The following is a 20,203-nucleotide window of genomic DNA, read 5'->3' as shown; positions in this document are numbered from 1 at the left end:
AGTTATTATTAATATTATTATCATTATTTATCTATCTTTTATATATATATATATATATTATTATTTATTTACCTTTTTTATTTTGAAAAATGATTTCTATGTGATTCTGGGAAAGTTTTATAACGAAGAGCTTCAGCGTATGTATTTGAATGTTTAGAATCGACAATTTCAACAGCCTCTAGGTATTTTTCAATGTATTTGGTGTGAAGTGGGAATGTCTTTTGGTTGGTAATGGAGAGTTGGAAACCATCATAGTAGGTACGTGAAAGTGCCATGATACCAGATGATAGATCTTCACCCATTGCAATGAGGTTATCTACAGCTTGTAATGCCTTGCGTACATCGGCTTCAGTTCGCAACGACATGGTTGGGATGGAGGCATCGAGTTGATGTGCCTTTTCAATACGATCGACTACAGCAGCATCTTTACAGACACAGGTGCTGTCGCAGACAACATCCCACTTTGGTTTGATGATTGATTCTCTAATGTCACGCACTTGTTTGATGGTCGAGAAATCATTGTAAAAGTAGTATTGGATGGTGATTTCCTCGCCAGCTGCAATGTCTTTAATGGCAATCAAAACAAACGAGTTGAGTTCAGTGACGTACTTGTTGGTGGCGTTGTTGCGACAGTCGTGGTTGACACGTGCCAAACGAATACCGAGGTTGTCGCCACCCTCTGGTGTAAAGAAGCTGTTGAGGTCCCACTTGGCCTGTAACGTGCCGCCGTGGGGCATTAACGAATTGATGAAATCGAGTGGAGTCTCTTTGATGGTTCTATAGCCGCGGTCTACCATAATCTTGGTGTGTTTGGGCAGCATGCGCTTGGCAAAAACACCCAGGCCTTTGCCTTGAGTCTCGCGCACCTCCCAGTCTATATCTTCCTCGCACAACTTGTCCTTGCACCATGTCTTGTGTGACTGTCCTTTGTTTCCCCAATCACCTACTTGGCAATCACGTCCACAATAGGCACGACGCATACATCCTGCACACTTTTTAACCTCGTCACCTGATATTGCTTTTAAGCAGTATGCACAATGTCTCTTTTCCTCTGTTTTTTCTGTTTGCTGTTGACTCATCTAGCTGATGGTTTAGTAGCTGTCATTATATAACATACATCTAGGTCTATATCTATTTCGGTGCATACTTACCCTTGATATATCTACGCCTTGTTCAATAGTAAACTCTATCCTAATTTAGTAATGTATATTGTGACCTTCCTGTCTGTAGAATACCCTCTTGGAACCTTTGCTTTGGACTTGGACTTTTAGAATTCTATATTTTATAAAATAATATATATATATATGTATATTTATATTAAATCTCTTCAAACAATGACAATGACGAAAAAAAACAACTGTTGCGCGAACAAAAACGCTGGCCATCGTTTTGATCGATCAATATTGCTTATAAGTTTAAAATTGTTAATTTGGACATGATTGTTTCAGCAAAGTATTTCAAAGATCCAAGATAGAATCTATAATACAATTCATATTTAATTCTAGTGTACTAGTAAGATACATTGTTGATATTAACTATATATTACTAATTAATTAATAATATTCACAACTACTAATCTCCTTTTTTTTTTTTTTTTGATAACATGAGGTTATATTATAATGAACGAGAGATGATATCTCTTACTCTCTTTTTCTGTTGTTGTTGTTTCAACGACGACGATCTTTTGTAAGATTTACCTGTACTGTTTCTTTGTTTTTCTACTCCTCTTCCTCCTACCAACACACTACCACTACTAATTTCCTAGCCCAATTAATTAATCAATCACATTCCAACAAGCAGTAATCAATTGATGTCCAATTTATCACAACCAATTAATTGGAAGTAATGTCGGGTCACACAACAAACCAATGAACGATGAGCTCGCGTTAGCACAATAAACGTGAATGTCGATCGAGTCACACCCAAAAAAAAATATCCTGTCACATAAACCATGATCGAGCCAAATTTAGAATTGAAGGAAGGAAGACACACACTTTCGACCAAACAATGTTGTTGGAATCGGGGCTCATAAAAAATATTAAAAAAAATAAAAAAAAAAAAGGACAATTTTGAGACCCTCCCTCTTTTCTCTTCAGACTGTGTCTCTTGGTTTGGTATCTATCCTTCTCCTCCTTCACACACACATACACCACCACTACTACCAACAACAATAAATCCTCAAGATATTATTGTCCCAAATAAATAAACAACAAAACAAACACCCAACAACCAACTTATATCATGTTTTCAATTATTTTCTAAATGAATAACAATAACAACAATAATTAATAAATAATAAATAATATAATAACAATAATAATTCTTTAAAAGAAGAAGAAAGAGAAGAGACAAGACTTATAGAATCTGTCATTGACAAAAAAGAAGTAAAAGTAGGTAAACAAACAAAGAAACAAACAAGGTCGATCTTCACCAATCTATCTTAAACCAACCCAGGGATAGTTAGAGGAGGAGGAGGATTCAACTTCCAAAATTTACACCACCCCCAAACACACACCATGCACAAACACACTCTTGACGGTTTTTGCTTGTAGTAGTTGTTGTTGTTGGAGATACAATCGATTATTCAAACAAATACCATTGACATTTAGTTAGTGATATGATAGATGGTAGATAGTATAGTAGCACACAAAAAGAACACGACCGACATTAGCAGATAGAATCGACAAAGTTTGTTATTGTTGTTGTTTTTGTTCTGATTATCAAAGATCAATCACTTGTACTTCTTCTTCTTCTTTTTTTTAAACATTCATCATCATATTGTATGTTGTTGTTGTCTTCCGAAGACAACTCTCATTTCCCATATATCATAAACATTCCTTTTTTAGAAATAAATGACGGACTAGTTTTCAAGAACAAACAAATACTAATTATTTATTCTTTATATCAAATTACAAATTTAGATATCTTATATACATAACATATACACTATCATTATAGATATTCACACACACACATATATATATATAAATAATAATTTAATACATTAAAAAATGAACGCAGGTCACTTGGAAGGAGTGTCACCTGCGCGGGTTCAGGCACTATCGGCGCATGTGCCCGTTACCACATTCAAACGATACTTGAAGAATCCAGTACCTCCAGACATCAATACACCCGATGTCTTTGGTGCAACGGTTCCAGTACTCATCGTCAAGTTTTATTCCTTGTTTCCCGATCATCTGCATTCAAACTATCACTCTTTTGTCGAAGATTCATTTAAAATCATTTTGGAAGAGGGTATGTAGAGAGATGGATCCATTTGTTTTATGTTTAACCATGCCTAACACTACTCTTTTGTACACATTTATTTATCTAGGTGGAGATATATTACAGATTATCAATGGAGAGGAAATAGTATCGGTATGGAGAGAAACAGGTGAAGAGTCGTCAACATTGACAAGAAGAGCTATGAAATGTGCTCAACGATTAAGAAATCAATTGAATCAAAAATTATATGTCAATAATGGTAATAATAATAACGGTAACAATAACAATAACAATAATAATAATGGTGCAACCAATACATGTAATGGATGTAATGGTGCACCATCACCTTCTTCGTCATCATTGAATTTATCATCAAGTATCAATGGTGGTACAAGTTCGATTAATATCAACAATACAAATGGTCAAAATAACAATTCACATCACCATCATCATAATGGATCGATATCTCCATCAACTCCAATCATTATCAATAATAATAATAATAATAATAATAATAATAATAATAATAATCCTTCATCATCAAACAATAATAATAATAGTGGTGGATGGTCAAATAGTTTCAATGCCGGAACGAGTCATGCCAGCAGTCTTCACGGTAACCTGTCGGTCAACAACAACAATAATAATCAAAATATATCACTTAGTCAATCAGGTGGTTACACATTCTCGTCATCACCTTCACTCCATCCATTAAATGCAAATGGAGTTGGATATAATACAAATTTTCAAATATTATTACCAAGTTATAATATTAATATTAATAATAATGGGAATGGAAATGGAAATGGAAATGGAAATAGTAATAGTAATAATAATAATAATAATAATGTAAATAATTCACAAATTAATTCAGATCCAGTTTATAATATATTTATTGGGTGTGGAGAGATTATGATGGGATCGATTGGTGGTGAGAACCAAAGTTGGATATCATTGCTTGGTGGCCAAGGTCTTGTCCAAACCAACCGATTGATTCGACTATACGATGAAAAGTATGGTTTGTTATCCCTCCCTTTAAAATTATCACTAAGTAAACAACAAAATGTAAACAATAACAACAATCAATCAAGTAATAATAATAATAATACCAATGGTAATAATAGTAATAGTAATAGTGGGAGTTCTCTTAGTGTCAATAATAACAATAGTAATAATAATATTAATAATAATAATAATACAAATAATTCATATAGTAATACACCACCATTATTTGGAATTTCTGGGACTACTACAGCGACAGGTGCTCCGATTACACCATTATTACAACCACGTAAAATATCCATTTCACCTTCATCTTCACCTAACCTAATGTTTACTACTAGTCAACAACAACAGCTGCAACAACAACAACAACAACAACAATTGAATCAAATATCCAACCCATTTGGTCAGATATTAATAACATACGAAGCATGGCTTTTAATTAAACTCTATGCCCAATGCGACCAAATTTCAATCTTTCAACACCAAGACCTTGTAGATAACAACATATTCAACATGAACCAACAAAACTATATTTATTTATTCAAATCGATGCAAGAGTTGTCCAACCCGATGGGCATTCACACGGCACAGGAGATGTCGCTGCAAGACATGACACCCGACATGCTCATGCAGATGCATCAGCTGCTCTGGTTTCACTTGCCCATCCACGTCAAGGCGTTAGTCACTTCTCTCTTGCAATCCAACTTTAATAATAATAATAATAATAACGGTGGCGGCGGTGGTGGTGGAAATGGTAATAGTAATAGTAGTCTAAACTCTAATAATAGTACAAATAATAATGGTGGTGGTAATGGAAGTGGTAGTAATGGGAGTGGTACCAATGGAAACGGGTCGACTGGAGGAGGAGGCGGTTCGAATTATGGAAGTTCACGTGGTGGAATAGGATCATTCTTTGCGGCGGGTGCACCATCAGCATCGATTGTGCGTATGCCGCAACTGGACCGGTTCTGGTTGACACAAGATTGGAGTTTGGAGAGTAAGAATGTCACGTTTTTGGTGATACACTTTTTCAACTTGGTGCTCAATTGGGAGACGATGAATTTCTTTCATCCGGCCATACTGCGAATACAAGAGATGGTGCGGCGGTCCGACGGCACAGTGGCCGACATTGTGCAAAAGGATGATGGAGTGTTTGTCGTGTGTGCGTTTGGGTTGCCCCCCTACGGCAGCCACAACCACTCGGTACCCACTATCAAACTGTCAATGGATATCCTCAAGCTGCTTCAATCACATAGTCGCCACTATATCCGTGACACGAACCTGCTCGTATTGACCGAGAAGATTGTGTGCGGTATTGTCGGTACCAAGGAACGGTCGCAGTTTGTCATGATTGGCGAAAAGATACATTACGCATTCAACTGGCTGTCTACCCTGCACCGCCAGACCACCTCCAAGCGCGGTGATGCAGACTCACCAGGCGGCGGCGGAGGACCAAGCATGTCACCCATCAAACCACATCTGTTTGGACTACACCCCATCGAAGAAGAGGACCGCTGCAGCGACCATGACAGCGATCTCCTCTATGATGACGACGATATCCCCGATGAGTTACCTCAAGATCCCCGTATACCACCTACTCCCCAAGTCCCATTTACCAACAACAACATCAACAACAATGGTGGTGGTATTGGTGCTTCGGCAGTAGTATTAGAAGAAGAGAATGTATTGTTTGAAGGTGGATGGATTCTGTGCGATGACTCGACCAAGAAAGAATGTGAAAAGGCGATTACTTTTGACACTGTGTCTTATGACATACAGTTTCCATTTACTCTACTCAACCAACCGACACCAATGATGACACAGAGTACCAGCAACAATAACATGTTGTCGGCATCATCTCAAAGTGTCGGGTCATTGTCGAGTAGTGGTGCACGTGACCATCTCAAAACTTCACAAGACTATAACTCCAAGCGTCTCAGTACGCATAGTCGCCAAGCAGATCTTTCACCACAGGCATTATGCGGTCTTGAAGCATCGGCAATCAACCGTACACCACAATTGTTTGTAGGTGGTGAACAATGTCTTGTTCCCAATACCCCCAACACCAACAATGATATTGAGCCTATTTCAGTCACCTTTTCATACCAAAATCAAGATGGCAAGTCACCACTCGACTCTGACTCTGTCTTGTTGCTCCCACCACATCCACTCTATCAACACAACAACAACAACAATAGTAATAGTAAGGTCGGGTCGACACCCCCAACATGGACCAAATGTGTTGCCACCATGGTCACCTATCGACCCACCAGTATTGCCCATATTGCAACCACCAAAGATCACGATCATCTCAATCGAATGAACAAGCAACAACACAAAATGCACGGTCGTAAAAAGGAGCTGTCTACCCTCCTCTCTTCCTACGACCGACTCACCGAACGATTAGAATCATCATTCATCATGATAGAGTCGGATGTCGGTGTTGGCAAATCAACTCTTGTCACGGAACTCTACAAACAATGTGTTTCAAAAGGTGCAATGGTTTTATGTGGTAGTTGTAGTGTTTTAGAAAAAACTAGAGCCTATAATGTTTTAAATGGTATATATAATAGATAATAGATAATTAGTAGTATTTTGTTTTGAATGGGATTATTAACATTATTGTTCTGTCTGTCTCTTTTAGGAATATTTTCAGATTTATTCTTTTCAGAATTTTCATTGGGAGAAACAAGATTTAAAGGTGGAGATAAATCATATAAAACATTGAGTTGGACAAGATACAAACATTTACAATCAATGCCAACCGAACATATTAGACAGTATATATTCCAGAAATTCACAGACCATCGTCCTGAAATTCTACCTCTACTGTCATTGCTGAATCCAGTGCTTCGAATAGACTTCCCATCCAACGAAGTGGTGAATCAATTCATGTCGTCGGCCAATGTGTTGATGGAGAGGACGTTCGAGTTACTCGCATACTTTTTGCGTCTGACAGCCAGTCGAAACAGACTGGTCATTATCATGGAAGACATTCATTATATGGATCCAGTGTCTTGGGCCTTTTTGGTGCAGGTTTGTTTTAATATCCGTCCATTAATGATCGTTGCAACCACTCAATCATCATCGAGTGGTCAAGAACGACCAAAAGAATTACAAAGAATCATCAAAGCGTTTCCACCAAAATGTCAAGTTGATAATACTCCATTATCTTTAGATAAACCATTTATTGATTTAGATCAAAATAATAATAATCAACAACAACAACAACAACAACAACAACAACAACAACAACAACAGTATCAACAACAGTATCAACAACAACAACAATCACAATTACCACAACAAAGAGATGCAATGTCATTAGAATATTATGAAATGAAATTGGAACCATTGTCAGCACATGGAACCAAGGAATTGGTAAAGAGTGTGCTGAGAGTAAAGGATGTATCAAAGTTTGTGTCAGAACTTATTTACAGTAAATCCGAGGGTAACCCATACGTATGTTTAGAGTTGACCAAACATTTACGTGAACGAGATTATGTGCTGTTGCTAAAGGAACGGTGTTATGTACACCCGTCACAGTTGTTGCGTGGGTTCCCTTCAATTCCCGATCAACTAGAGACATACTATCTCAACAAGGTCAACACGCTCTCAAGCACATTCAACATGATTCTCAAGGTTGCTAGTGTACTTGGTAGTACTGCATTCCCGTATCCCTTGGTACTGCTACTCTACCCAATCACCTCTAAACGTCCCTATCTCAAAGATATTCTTCAACAACTAGTTGATATGGGGTATCTCGAAGTTCATCACCGCGACGTCACTCAAAACATGGGTCTCAATACCGATGGTTGTGGTAACCCTCCTCAAATGTCGTCTGGTCGTTCAGTTGTCTACTTTCCACCACCTGGATTGTTGGATGACCAAGGTCCATCTTCTTCATCATCTAGTTCACTTCACGTTCCATCGGGGAGTGGTGGTGGGTCGAGCAACTCTGGAGTTCCAGTACACAGCGCACCACAGCCAAAATACAGCTACAAGCAGGCTGCCCCGTCACGCAAGGTGAACGACACACAGGCAAAGAGTTTTACCAATGCCAACATTCACGATTTATTTGGTAATTCATCATCTCAACGATCAAATGCCAAAGAAGCTTTAGATAGAATGTCACAACGTAATCAAAATGGTGGTAGCGGTGGTGGTGTGTCGTCAACAACAACTCCAGACAGTCAAGGAGACACATTATTGTTTACAAAAAACAAAGTTCCAAAACTTGTAAACAATGAAGTTGAACATCAATTCAAAAACAAGTCACCTCAACAACAACATATGAATAATAATAATAATAATAATAATGGTGGTTCAAGCAACTTACAATCTAGTGCAACAGCATACTCTAATATTTTCGATGATGAATGGAATTATTATTATGGATTTAGATCACAGTTGTTGCAAGAGTCTATTTACAACTCTTTGTTGTTGACACAGCGACAATCGTTGCATCTCAAGATTGCAAAGTGGATCGAGGAAAACTACACGAGCAACGATATTCCGACATACAATGCTATTTTGTCGGACCATTGGTGCAAGACGGATCTGTCGGTCGCCGACAATCTCAACAAGGCGATGCGATACTCGTTCGAGTCGGGCGAGCAGGCACTGCTCAAGTGTCAGTACATGGAGACACTAAAATACCACGGAGAGTACATCAACCTGTTTAAGCAGCTCAAGAATGTACAGCATATTTCAGTGCCCGTGTTTCGTCCAACCACCAAACCACAACACCAACAACAGTTTAACAACAGTCATAACAACGACCCGTACTATGACGGCTACAATATCTATAATAATGTTGGACCTCCTTCGGGTGCTGGTGGCACGTTGCATGGCCACCACTCGCCGAGTGCTGTCTATGAGAGCATTCAAATGTCCAATGAGGAGCGGTTGCGTCTGGCCGTCTCCATCAAGCGACTGGGTGAGGCGCATGTCGGTATGGGGTTCTATGGACAGGCCGAGCCATACTTTATCGACGCACTCATCATCCTCAAAGAGTCACCACCACGTCCGTCCAATACACTCGTCCTCTCCCTGTTGTCGCAATACACCAAGCAGAGTTTGTTCAAGTGGACCAAAGCCAGCCACAAGTTCCAGGTGCGCGATAATGCCGACGCTTACATCTCGCTGTCGACGACTATCGCACTCGAGTTGGGCCAGATCTACGGGTTGCTGGGTGAGCTCTACTTTAGATCGACCAACCTGCAGCTCTCCATGTATTGCATGGTCAAGAGTGTGCAGATAGTCGAGCCGCACCACTCGGCGACCCACTGGATCGTCGGCCCGCTGGTCGCGATCAACTACTGTCGGTTGGCAGTTGTCGCGTCGCTGTTTCCTCTTTGCGGTGCCGTGTCTGTGTCGCTGGCCAAGCAGGCGTCCAAGATTGTCGAGGACCTGCTTGACGGCTACCTGCAAAACGGCAATGTCGAGGCGTCCAACCTGCTCATCGGCGCCATCGCGATCCAAGCACTGCGCGATGTCTACCACGGCAGCTGGGAGCGTGTCGACGAGACTGTACACCGCTGCACGCAGCTCATCCCGGGCTACAGCGAGCGCTTCTTTACGCGAAACTACCGCGAGCTGCTCCTGCTCGTCTTTATCTTTCACCGAATCGTCAAGGCCGAGTTTGACATGACCCTACAGATTGTACGCGACTATCACGAGATCAACCCCGACTCGACCAGCTGGATGTTTGCACTCGCATTTGACCATATCCGCGCGCTCGTCTACACGTTCCAGAGCAAGCCCGCCGAAGCACTCCAAGTCATCCGCGCATCCGAGACCATCAAGCCCACCACACAAGGACTCGAGCTCATCACCCAACAAGCTATCCTTGCATTTGCTTACTATACCCAGGGTGGGCCACTGCGTGCACTCGACGAGATTGCATCCATGACACCGCTGATTGGAGAGCGTCTCGGTTGCGGTATTCGTGTAGCCTACTCGCTTGCCATCATCACCAAGATACTCCTATCGATTGTCGAGCATGAAAAGTCATCCAAAAAGGCACCACTCTACAATCCACTCAATTACGACTACTCGCGTGATGAGATATTATACAACCATTTTTTGGTCTATAATAATCTCAACCCAATCTCATCAACTGATATTCCAAAACTATTCTTGATCAAGGATATTGTATCTTGTGATATCCAAGAGACGAGTGTAGGAGCAGGTGACAATCCCAATCCTCTAGCAAATAGTAGTAATAGTGTTGGTGGTGGTGGTAATCCTGCTGCCTCTGCCGCTGCAGCGATCAACACATCTAATCCTCAGATACAAGTAAATGGTGTTCAAATCCCATTGGATCCAAATTATTCATCTGGTCAAGGACAGAACCAAAACCTATCACCACCTTCATTGATCAGATCAAATAGTACAGTGTCGAATCACAGCAATCAAACCAATGCCAGTCAAAAGAGTACAGCTCCCAAACAACAACTCAGAAAAAGGATAAACTATGAATTGAATCTAGAAGAGATTGAAACATGGATCAAAAGACTACTAGTCGGTATAAAGTCGATGGAAAAGGGAGCACCCTTTGCAACATTGACTTATTATCGTCTCAGTGGTCTATACAATCTCATCTACCCATCCTCTAGTTCTAGCCACCAAAAAGGTCTATCACTACTCTACAAGAGTGCAAAGGAATCCAAACAACAAGGAATGCCCTTTGAAGAGGCCCAAGCATGGCATGAAATTTCAAGATTTGAAGAACCAACAAAACAACAAGCTGCTTGGCAAACTGCAACAGATATTTATCATAGTCTTGATATTGATCCTTTTATTTTAATAAATAATAAATCAATTAATTAATTATTAATTAGGTTTATATTTAAATATTTAGAACCAACTCAAAAAAAAAAACATTCAATCCAAAACGATGAAAACCTTCCTGCGAAAAAAAAATCGACAAAATTAAAAAACGAAAAGGGACAGAGGTCGAATTGAAAAAACGAACGACTTATTATTATTATTTCTTTCTTTTTATCTCTATATTATATCTGTAAAAATGGTTAATAATAAGAATAATAATAAGAATGTTAAGAGTAACAACAACAATAATAATAAGAAACCATTAAATAAATCAAAAGAGAAATCTATTGATGAATTATATGGCAAAGGTGAAATAGATTCTTGTAAGTTTGAAAAAGAGAGAAAGAAGAAGAAGAAGATAGTACGAGACTATAGTAGAGTTAGTTACTTATACTTTATTACTATTCAAATTTATACTTTGTTATATTATAGTTATGGAAAAGAAATCGATGATTTCATTGGGTGATATTAAAAAGAATAAGAAACAACAAGCAAAACGAGTTGAAGTATTACCAGTAGATGTTTCAGATGAAGAAGAAGAAGATTTTGACGAGTTACAAGATGACTATGTAGAAGATGAAGATGATTACATTGATGATGAAGAGGATGATTTTGAAGAGGAGGAAGAAGAAGAATCATCAGAAGAAGACTCAAAGTTGGCAAGACTTAAACAAAAGAAAAAGAATGCAGATTTGGATAACAAGTTGTCTTGGGGTAAAGAAAAGGACGATTTCTATCATCAAGATGACGACGAATATGCAGAGGATTCAATGGACGAGGAAGAAGAGGAAGAGGAAGCAAAGGAATTACAAAAACAAAGAAACAAAATGATCAAGGACGACGATTACAATGATGATCAAGAGTTTGAAAAGATTATCTCCAAAAAGGTATCAAAAGATAAAAAGGCCTCAAACGAATCATCTGAAGAAAAACTTTTACAAAATATGAACAAAGATTTATCATCTATTGATTTTGGTCAAAGGTAAACTATATAAAGTTAAATAATAATAATTAATAATTATATATACATTTATATTAACAATCTATATTATTTATTTACTCTAGCCAAGATATTGAAAAGATTAAAAAAGATTTAAGTCATTTTACAAAGAAAGAAAAATTAGATTTTTTGGAAAACGAATCACCAGAACTTATTGAATTGATGAAAGAGTTTAAATCTAAAATCTCTGAAATCAAAAATACAATTTTACCAATCCTTCAAAAAGTTAAAGATGGTCAATTACCAACCAACAAGGGTGTTAGCTTTTTGGAAACTAAATATCGTATGTCTCAAACCAACAAAAAAAAAAGAAAAAGAGTTTGAATTATAAATTAACTAATTTTCTTTTCTTTTCTTTTCCATTTTAAAGATTTATTATTAAGTTATTGTTTAAATATTTCATATTATATAATGGCAAAGGCATCTGGAACTTCTATAAAGGATCATCCAGTAATTGATCAATTGGTAAAGATTAGAGTCATGTTGGAAAAGATTCAACCGTTGGATCAAAAGTTACAATACCAAATTGAAAAATTACTCAAGACTGCCCAAACTGGCAAATTATCCATCAACGACAAGAACGACCCGCTATCCTTTAAGCCAGACCTTGGGTCGATGGGCGACAACCAAGAAGGTGACGAAGACGACGAGGACACTCGTTTGATGAACAAGGCCGGTCTCTACCAAGCCCCACGTATCTCTGGCAACCGTTTGGTCAGAGGTGGCGACTATGAAGAAGGCGAGGATGTTAGAAAGCAAAAGAGAGAGAGAAAGAACAAAGAAAAGGCTGTTCGTAGTTCCATGGCCCAACTCATCGAAGAGGAATACGGTGATGCTCCAGAGGAATTGGCCGACGAAATGGACGAAATGGAAAAGGAAGACGACGCAGAGCGTGAACAAAGAGAATACGAAGAAGAAAACCTCGTCCGTCTTTCCCAATCGAAAAAAGACCTCAAAAAGAAAAAGCCAAAGAAACTTTCCGATGGTTTGGACGATATTGGTGACTTTGGTGACTTGGCCTCGATCACTGCCAACGTTGGTGACAATGATGACGCCAAGGAGGGCAAGGAGTACTTGAAGCGCAAGAGAATGGAACAAATGATGGCTCAATTGGGCAAGACCAAGCGTTCAAAGGGCGACGAAGAGGTCGAGTTGATCGACAAGGTCAAGAAACCAAAACGTATCTTGCCACCAAAGGCAGAGGACGACGACATCCCACTCGAGGACGACGAACCAGAGTATGACGGTATCCCAAGAAGCGAAGCACAATACTATACCGAAGACACTGATGTTGCCGGTGGCAAGCGTCACATTGACTACAAGATGGAGAAGAATCGTGGTCTTACCCGTATCAGAAATCCAGAAAAGAGTCACTCTCGTATCAAATACAAATACCAATACAATGCTGCCATCAAAAAGGTCAATGCTAGCAGATCAAAGGCTCAACACCAAGGTACCAATTACAAGGGTACCAGAAGTGTTAATCCAAATGCTATTAGATCTACTCCATATTTACATTAAAAATAATAAATTAAATAAAATTTTAAATCAAAATAGAAATCAAAATAGAAATCAAAATAGAAATAGAAATAAAAGATTTATTTATTTGTTTTTAATTATTTCTTAAAACAAAACTTGCAAAGTTGTAAGAATTTTGTGATATTGTAATTCTTAGGTCATTGTATTTAGAATTTACAAGATTAATATCAATACCAGTATCAATGGCACGACCATAGGTAATAGGTTGAATAAACGTAGTTGATCCTACAAGTACTTTAGCAAGGTAAACTTGAACTTTGATTTGTGATCCAACATTACCTCGACCATAGATAATGACACGATATTTTGCATTGGCACTTGAAGAGATGTAGTAATCAAAATTGGACCCATCAGGATGTGTCTTTATGCAACTCAATCCAGTTGACATTCCATTGAAAATAAATTGTGCATTTGAACTCTTGGTATAATACTTTTGAACATCAAACATATTTCCTGTACCTACAACCACAATATTCTCATCAATTACACTTTCATCAACGAATCCAATTGACATTGATGATAATGAATTAAATCCTTCTGTAACATCAATTCCTAATAATAAAAAATATAAAAGGTAAATGAAAATGAAAAAGGAAAATTATGTTTCTATATATTTACCAATTGGACAAAAAAGACCAATTTTATGACCAGGTTTTGCAACAAGATTAGTATCATGAACTCTTGGATCACCTTTACCAAAAATTTGACCTCCTACATTGAGTTTCCAGATATCATTTTCAGAACTGACAATGATACTAGAGATTGGCGTGGTGAGATCCAATTTCTTTAGAGCTCCACCTGTTCCTCCAATTTTGTTGTTTGTTCTAGTTTTTGGTTGACCAGTATTTGAATAGTCAAAGAATACCGATTGAATACTATCAATACGATCCCAACAATAGATATTGGCACCTTTTAATTGCTTTTGGTAGTTGTAGAATCCAAGAGTGTCAAATTTGGCTTTGATTTTATCAGCAGAGTCGAGTGGGAAATCCTTCATTCTGTATTGCAAATATCCTTTGGATTCTCTATCTAGACGTTCGTTTGTAGGTTTTCCAACCACATCGGAATAGAGATAACGGACATTTTCAGTGATGACACCCTTTGGAAACATGACAGGGTCCATAGCCCAAAAAATATTGACAGTATCATAGAGACCGAGAAGCATCTGGTTAAAGTACTCGGTACGATCGTTGTAATCTTTGACGGGGTCTTTGGTTTTGGCCATCTTTGCCAAACCCTTTTCATAGATTGGTAGTGAGTATCGAATGTACTTGTCTAGACTGTCTCTGAAATCATCAATGAGAATGTTGACTTGGCCACTGATATGATATTCCTCTGCATTGACAATACCATCGGCCAAAAACATTAGCTTGGTTGAAGCCATGAGAACAAAGAGTGGAGCTTCCGAGATTGAATAAGTGTCATGTAAAAATCTTATATCATTTTTCAAAGAGTTGTATGTACTATCGTACTGTGCAATCATAAAACTCTTATTGTCATCGGTTGGGTTGGCTTTAAAGTTGGATACTGTTCTTCTAAATGTTGCAATGGAAGAAGAAATAACTTCAAGTTGATCATTTAGGTCAACATAATTATAGTTTCCCAATTTTTCATTTATAGCTTTTTGAACCTCTTTATTGATTAATTCTGCTGTTGAATCTATAAAGAAAAAAAAGTATAAATAAAAGGAATAGGAAATAAATAAAAAGGTATGTATTTTTTTATACTTACTATCTTGAGAAAAATGACTAAAAATAAGATCAGCACCAAAGGATAGGACACCACCAACTTCAGGGATAAGAGATAAACCAGTTACTGTTACAGATCTTATTATTTGAAGTGGATTGATTTTTCCGGTGAACAAATCTTGACCCTCTTGATTGATCAGAAAGTTATTAAAAACTTCAAGATAACCTTTCATTCTAGCAGTTTTTTCAATTGAAAGTACAGATGGAACAGAACCACGAAGACTAGTTTCTGATAAAGGTTTAACCTTTACAGAAATTGTAATTAAACTTGAATTAATTAATAAAATTAATATTAAAATATATTCCTAAAACAAAAATAAAATAAAATAAAAGAAAATTAGAAATGGAATGGAAAATAAATATATTATTGCTTACTTTTTTCATATTATTATTTATTTGAGTGATTTGAGGATATGGACCGGGTATCCTATTTATATAAAAATCCAGGATTGATATGAGATTCAAAGTTATTGTACGATTTTCTTTTTTTTCAAAAATGACATTATGATAGCACCACCACCACCTTACCAAATTCAAAGTAGAGTCAAGATGGATTCGACTGAATTTTGATTGATGATTGTACAATCATCTTGATCACCTATCTTGGATATGCCTACGTAGGCAACCCCCATTTGTATAAGTGTGTTTAATTATATATTTCCTTTTTTAAAACCAAATTCCATGTATCTGTGTTTTTTTTTTTTTATGATGTTGTTATACCACAATCACAAACAAATATATTTGTTTTTGTTGGGTATGATAGATAGTTCCAATCATCAATTAAAATGTTAGAGTTGCCAAAAATTGACAGACCCATCAGTAGAACAAGATAATATGACTCTTTGTGATGGATGACAATCAATACTAGAAATAATACTATTTGGAGGAGAAGAGGGAGAAGAATGATCCAGTTTGGCAAAAATAGTTCCTTCCACAATATCCCACAAATAAACTTGATTATCTTCAGATCCCGATACTACCAACGAATCATCATACAATGTCTTACTATTCACCTTGTATGAATTATTTTTATGTCCTTTAAATCTAAAAATAGAAATAAATCAATCAATCAATATTTAAATATTATTTGTAATTATCTATCTGTATATCTTATTTTGTACATACTCATTTAAAACATCACCAGTTTTCTTTTCAAGTAATGAAATTGTACTATTCATTGTACAAGTTAATAAACATTTACCATCGTGTGTAATATAGATCGAAGATAATGGATCTAAGAAAAAAAAAAATAATAATAAATAAATAAATAAATGATAGTCTCAATGATTTCTTCTTTCTTTCATTCTTTCTTTTACTTACGATGTAATTGATCAATTATAACTTTTGAATTTCTAATATCGTATACTCTAATTGAACCATCAACACTTGATGATAATAGTTCATAATCTTGATCGTTGAATAGGACCGATGTGACACTGTCTTGTGCTTCTTCCATTGTTTGTATAGCATCTGAACTTCTTGATCGCATATCCCATATCTTGACAGTCTTGTCATATGATCCAGTTGCCAATAAGTTATCTTGTGCTTGTTGCATTTGGTTGTCTGTGCCACTACTATTGGGAGGACATCCACCCAAAGCTATAGTGTTGATAGTTTGAGGATGACCTCTAAACTTTCTGATAATCTCTCCAGTTGCCACATCCCATTGATACAGTTGTTTCTCTGCACATGACAACAAGAATCGACTGTCTCGCGTTGCAGCAACATCCAATACTTGGTATCCGTGACCTTCGAATGTATGAACACGTAAACCCTTGGCAGGATTCCACAATCTAACCAATCGATCTTGTGATCCAGTCATACAATACTGTCCATCATAATTGAATCTAACCGATAGTACTGGTGCACTATGTTCCAATCTAATCTTCTTCATTTGTATGTATGTGCGAACCTACTCTGAAATGAAAAGTAAAGAATGAACCTGAAAAATGAAACTGCAGAGACCTAGATCATTGTTTTTGTTTATTTAGTTGTTGTATTTATTATCTTTCGAATGTAATGAATAGTAATAATATCACAACTACTACTACTACATTACAGTCTTCATCATTGATAGATTCAAATATAATTTCAATCAATCATGATGACTATAGTACAACGACTACAACGACATCAAAACAAGATTGTTATTATAATAATGTAAAATGGTCACCTGATGGTTGTTGTTTATTATCATCAAGAGAGAATAAATCGGTTCAACTGTTTGAATTGTAAGTATATCTAAGTATATCTATGTTATATTCAACATACTTATACTCTCTCTCTCATTTTAGAACACAAGAAGAATCAAAATTAAAGTTAATTAAAAATATACAATATCATGATATTGTTTATGATATGAGTTGGTATCCACATATGAACTCTGGTAACCCTGAAACATGTTATTTTGCAGTATCGGGTAAACATCAATCGATTGGACTATACGATGCATTTGTTGGAAACAAGTTGTGTGGTTATACACCTTGGACAGATGTCGATGACATAGAATCGGCCATCTCTATCGACTTTAACAACAATGCCGATAAACTATACTCGTTGTGCGACAAGTCAATCAAGATATTTAAAGTGTCTAGACCTGGAAACAAATTTGAAACAATACGAACCTATGACAGGAAGGCAAATGAAGGTATTCCAGGCAGACCCAGTCAAATTGCATTTGATCGATCAAATGTATCTGGTTTTTATGCAGTATCTACATTTGATGGTTATATTGGTTTATTCGATCAATCAAATGATACAATGGTCGACATCCTTCCTCAACCTACCAATTTCACAAAACCAAGAGGTATTACTCAATTATCATTTAGTAAAGATGGTTATTATTTATTTGGTAAATATAAAAGAAAAAAGAAAAAGAAAAGAAAGAAATGAATACTAAATACTAATTATATATTCTTTTATAGCTGGATATAGAAAATCAAATTATATTATTGGTTGGGATATAAGAAATACAGAAGCTCAACAAATATTTAGTTTTGAAAGATTAGGTGATACAAATCAAAGATTACATTTTGATTTGGATCCAACTGGAAAATACCTCTCAACTGGTTCACAAAATGGTCTACTACATTTATTCCCTTTATCAACAACAAATAATAATAATAACGATAATCATAATGATATGGAAATTGACAAATTATCAACTTTACCATCTTCTACAACAATACAAGATAATAATAATGAAACTACCATGAAAAATGATGATGAAATACAAGAACCTAAACCTGAAAATGATAATAATACGATTAATCAAAATGATCAACCAATCATATTAGACTCTCCTCTTCTTCTTCCTATTTCAATTCAAGTCTCCAATCAATGTATCAATTCAGTTAGATTTAATCCATTACATCCAACATTGATGGCATTAACATTTGGTGAAAGGAATTTTGATTTACCAAATGAAGAAGATGAAGAAGAAGAAGAAAAAGAAGAAGTCCAACAAAAAGTTAAAGAAGAATCTTTTAAAAATTCTATAATCATTATAAATCCATTTAAAAAATTGTAATTGATATCAAAAATTTTATTTATATGATATATATTTGATGGATCCCATCACGATTCTTAGGCCCAACATATTTTTTTATTTAAAACCCTTCTTTCCAACGACTAGCACCTTTTCCTTTAACATATTCTATACAATCGTATGGAAGAACAGGTTCATGGAGAACATTACTTGCAGGTGTTGAAAATATTTCACCTCTATATAATTGCAGAATGAGAAAATAATAGGACCCGTCTATTTTTCTGTTCACCTTTAGTCCATAAAGTATCATTGTTTGGAATATCATTGATGTTCCAACACCTAGGTTAATGGTTGTTTGAATTGGATGCTCTATTGGAAAAGGTATTAGATCATCATACAATTTGGTAATATGGTTCACGGCATCACATCTTTAATGAATGAATCCATCCATTCATTACAAAAATTAGGGAATATATTAGCAATGGAAATAGATCATCAGGTTTTAAATGTTAAATATTACTTTTCAACCAATTCTGAAGGAAATTCAGATCCTGGAAAAAAACCTTTAAAATAGGAAGTAGGGTATGATGTTTCAGGTTGACCCAGAGTAACATAATCAATATATCGATTGTACACTGCTATTGGTTTGATATTGAATGTATGGTTTGGATAGACAGGGACTGACAGAGGATCACCAAACTTGGCATTCTTTAATTAAATAAATAAAATTTAATAAACCAACAACTATATTTTAATAACAATCCAATTATTGAATGTTGGAATACTTACGATCATAACAAATTGGTCTAGCGGATTCTTGATCTTTAAAAGTTGGTCAATTCCCAATTCAGTTGATACCATCTGACTATTCTCCAAATCAAATGGATCAAGAGATTTAATATCTTTGGGAATTGATTTGAATGAAGAAAGATCTAAATTACTTTCAATTTCATTAATTTTAATGTCCATGTCCAATATATTATTAATGTTTGTTTATATTTTTCTAAAATAAAATTAAATTAACACAATGATATTCAAAATTTAAACAACATTAAAATTCAATTGAAGTAAACCACCAAAGGAGTGGTGTGGGTGGGGTTCTGAATGAAAAAGAAGTAGAGTGGCGATCTGAAGTTAATAGTTGTAAGATGACCATCACATCCATTCCATGTTTCGAAAAGTTGGGGATGACCCCAACCACCAAAAAAGATTCTCTTATTATTATTATTAGTAGTATATCCTTCTATAAGATCTTAAAAGGAAGGATAATTAACATGTTTAGAAAATATATGATATCCATTAATTGATATGTACTTTTACATGTCGTATATATTATATAAAGGTTGGTTTTTAAATAATTTATTT

At 36.2% G+C, this 20,203-nt stretch overlaps 9 protein-coding genes across 9 annotated transcripts; 5 read left to right on the top strand and 4 right to left on the bottom strand.

Annotated features, from left to right (window-relative positions):
* Positions 1–77: 77 nt before the first annotated feature.
* On the bottom strand, positions 78–1,079 carry DFA_09526 (uncharacterized protein; the record flags this gene model as incomplete). Its single annotated transcript, XM_004352130.1, has 1 exon — positions 78–1,079. One exon carries the CDS (start codon positions 1,077–1,079, stop codon positions 78–80), a length of 1,002 nt encoding a protein of 333 aa, XP_004352182.1.
* Positions 1,080–1,196: 117 nt separating this feature from the next.
* Positions 1,197–2,605, bottom strand: DFA_09525 (uncharacterized protein; the record flags this gene model as incomplete). The annotated part of the gene is made up of 5 exons (XM_004352129.1): positions 1,197–1,275; positions 1,334–1,406; positions 1,487–1,535; positions 1,645–1,761; positions 2,597–2,605. 5 exons carry the CDS (start codon positions 2,603–2,605, stop codon positions 1,197–1,199), a joined length of 327 nt encoding a protein of 108 aa, XP_004352181.1.
* Positions 2,606–3,011: 406 nt separating this feature from the next.
* DFA_09524 (uncharacterized protein) lies at positions 3,012–9,650 on the top strand (the record flags this gene model as incomplete). The annotated part of the gene is made up of 6 exons (XM_004352128.1): positions 3,012–3,255; positions 3,335–4,238; positions 4,278–4,722; positions 5,593–6,790; positions 6,902–9,307; positions 9,481–9,650. 6 exons carry the CDS (start codon positions 3,012–3,014, stop codon positions 9,648–9,650), a joined length of 5,367 nt encoding a protein of 1,788 aa, XP_004352180.1.
* A 229-nt stretch (positions 9,651–9,879) lies between these two features.
* Positions 9,880–11,064, top strand: DFA_09523 (uncharacterized protein; the record flags this gene model as incomplete). Its single annotated transcript, XM_004352127.1, has 1 exon — positions 9,880–11,064. The coding sequence occupies one exon, from the start codon at positions 9,880–9,882 to the stop codon at positions 11,062–11,064; it is 1,185 nt and encodes a 394-aa protein (XP_004352179.1).
* Positions 11,065–11,260: 196 nt separating this feature from the next.
* Positions 11,261–12,388, top strand: DFA_09522 (U3 snoRNP protein; the record flags this gene model as incomplete). Its single annotated transcript, XM_004352126.1, has 3 exons — positions 11,261–11,387; positions 11,497–12,046; positions 12,130–12,388. The coding sequence occupies 3 exons, from the start codon at positions 11,261–11,263 to the stop codon at positions 12,386–12,388; spliced, it is 936 nt and encodes a 311-aa protein (XP_004352178.1).
* Positions 12,389–12,475: 87 nt separating this feature from the next.
* Positions 12,476–13,585, top strand: sas10 (U3 snoRNP protein; the record flags this gene model as incomplete). The annotated part of the gene is made up of 1 exon (XM_004352125.1): positions 12,476–13,585. The coding sequence occupies one exon, from the start codon at positions 12,476–12,478 to the stop codon at positions 13,583–13,585; it is 1,110 nt and encodes a 369-aa protein (XP_004352177.1).
* Positions 13,586–13,676: 91 nt separating this feature from the next.
* Positions 13,677–17,245, bottom strand: morg1 (WD40 repeat-containing protein; the record flags this gene model as incomplete). Its single annotated transcript, XM_004352124.1, has 7 exons — positions 13,677–14,155; positions 14,222–15,262; positions 15,335–15,656; positions 15,727–15,778; positions 16,165–16,395; positions 16,477–16,585; positions 16,672–17,245. The coding sequence occupies 7 exons, from the start codon at positions 17,243–17,245 to the stop codon at positions 13,677–13,679; spliced, it is 2,808 nt and encodes a 935-aa protein (XP_004352176.1).
* Positions 17,246–17,370: 125 nt separating this feature from the next.
* Positions 17,371–18,880, top strand: DFA_09519 (uncharacterized protein; the record flags this gene model as incomplete). The annotated part of the gene is made up of 3 exons (XM_004352123.1): positions 17,371–17,582; positions 17,646–18,202; positions 18,276–18,880. 3 exons carry the CDS (start codon positions 17,371–17,373, stop codon positions 18,878–18,880), a joined length of 1,374 nt encoding a protein of 457 aa, XP_004352175.1.
* A 79-nt stretch (positions 18,881–18,959) lies between these two features.
* On the bottom strand, positions 18,960–19,807 carry DFA_09518 (uncharacterized protein; the record flags this gene model as incomplete). Its single annotated transcript, XM_004352122.1, has 4 exons — positions 18,960–19,074; positions 19,237–19,266; positions 19,359–19,546; positions 19,628–19,807. 4 exons carry the CDS (start codon positions 19,805–19,807, stop codon positions 18,960–18,962), a joined length of 513 nt encoding a protein of 170 aa, XP_004352174.1.
* Between the last annotated feature and the right edge of the window lie 396 nt (positions 19,808–20,203).

This window comes from Cavenderia fasciculata, assembly GCF_000203815.1.
Source record: "Cavenderia fasciculata unplaced genomic scaffold Scf_EU5ZYIE01EUG8B-5, whole genome shotgun sequence".
Lineage (NCBI taxonomy): Eukaryota > Evosea > Eumycetozoa > Acytosteliales > Cavenderiaceae > Cavenderia > Cavenderia fasciculata.
This window is presented reverse-complemented; position numbering and strand designations above follow the sequence as displayed.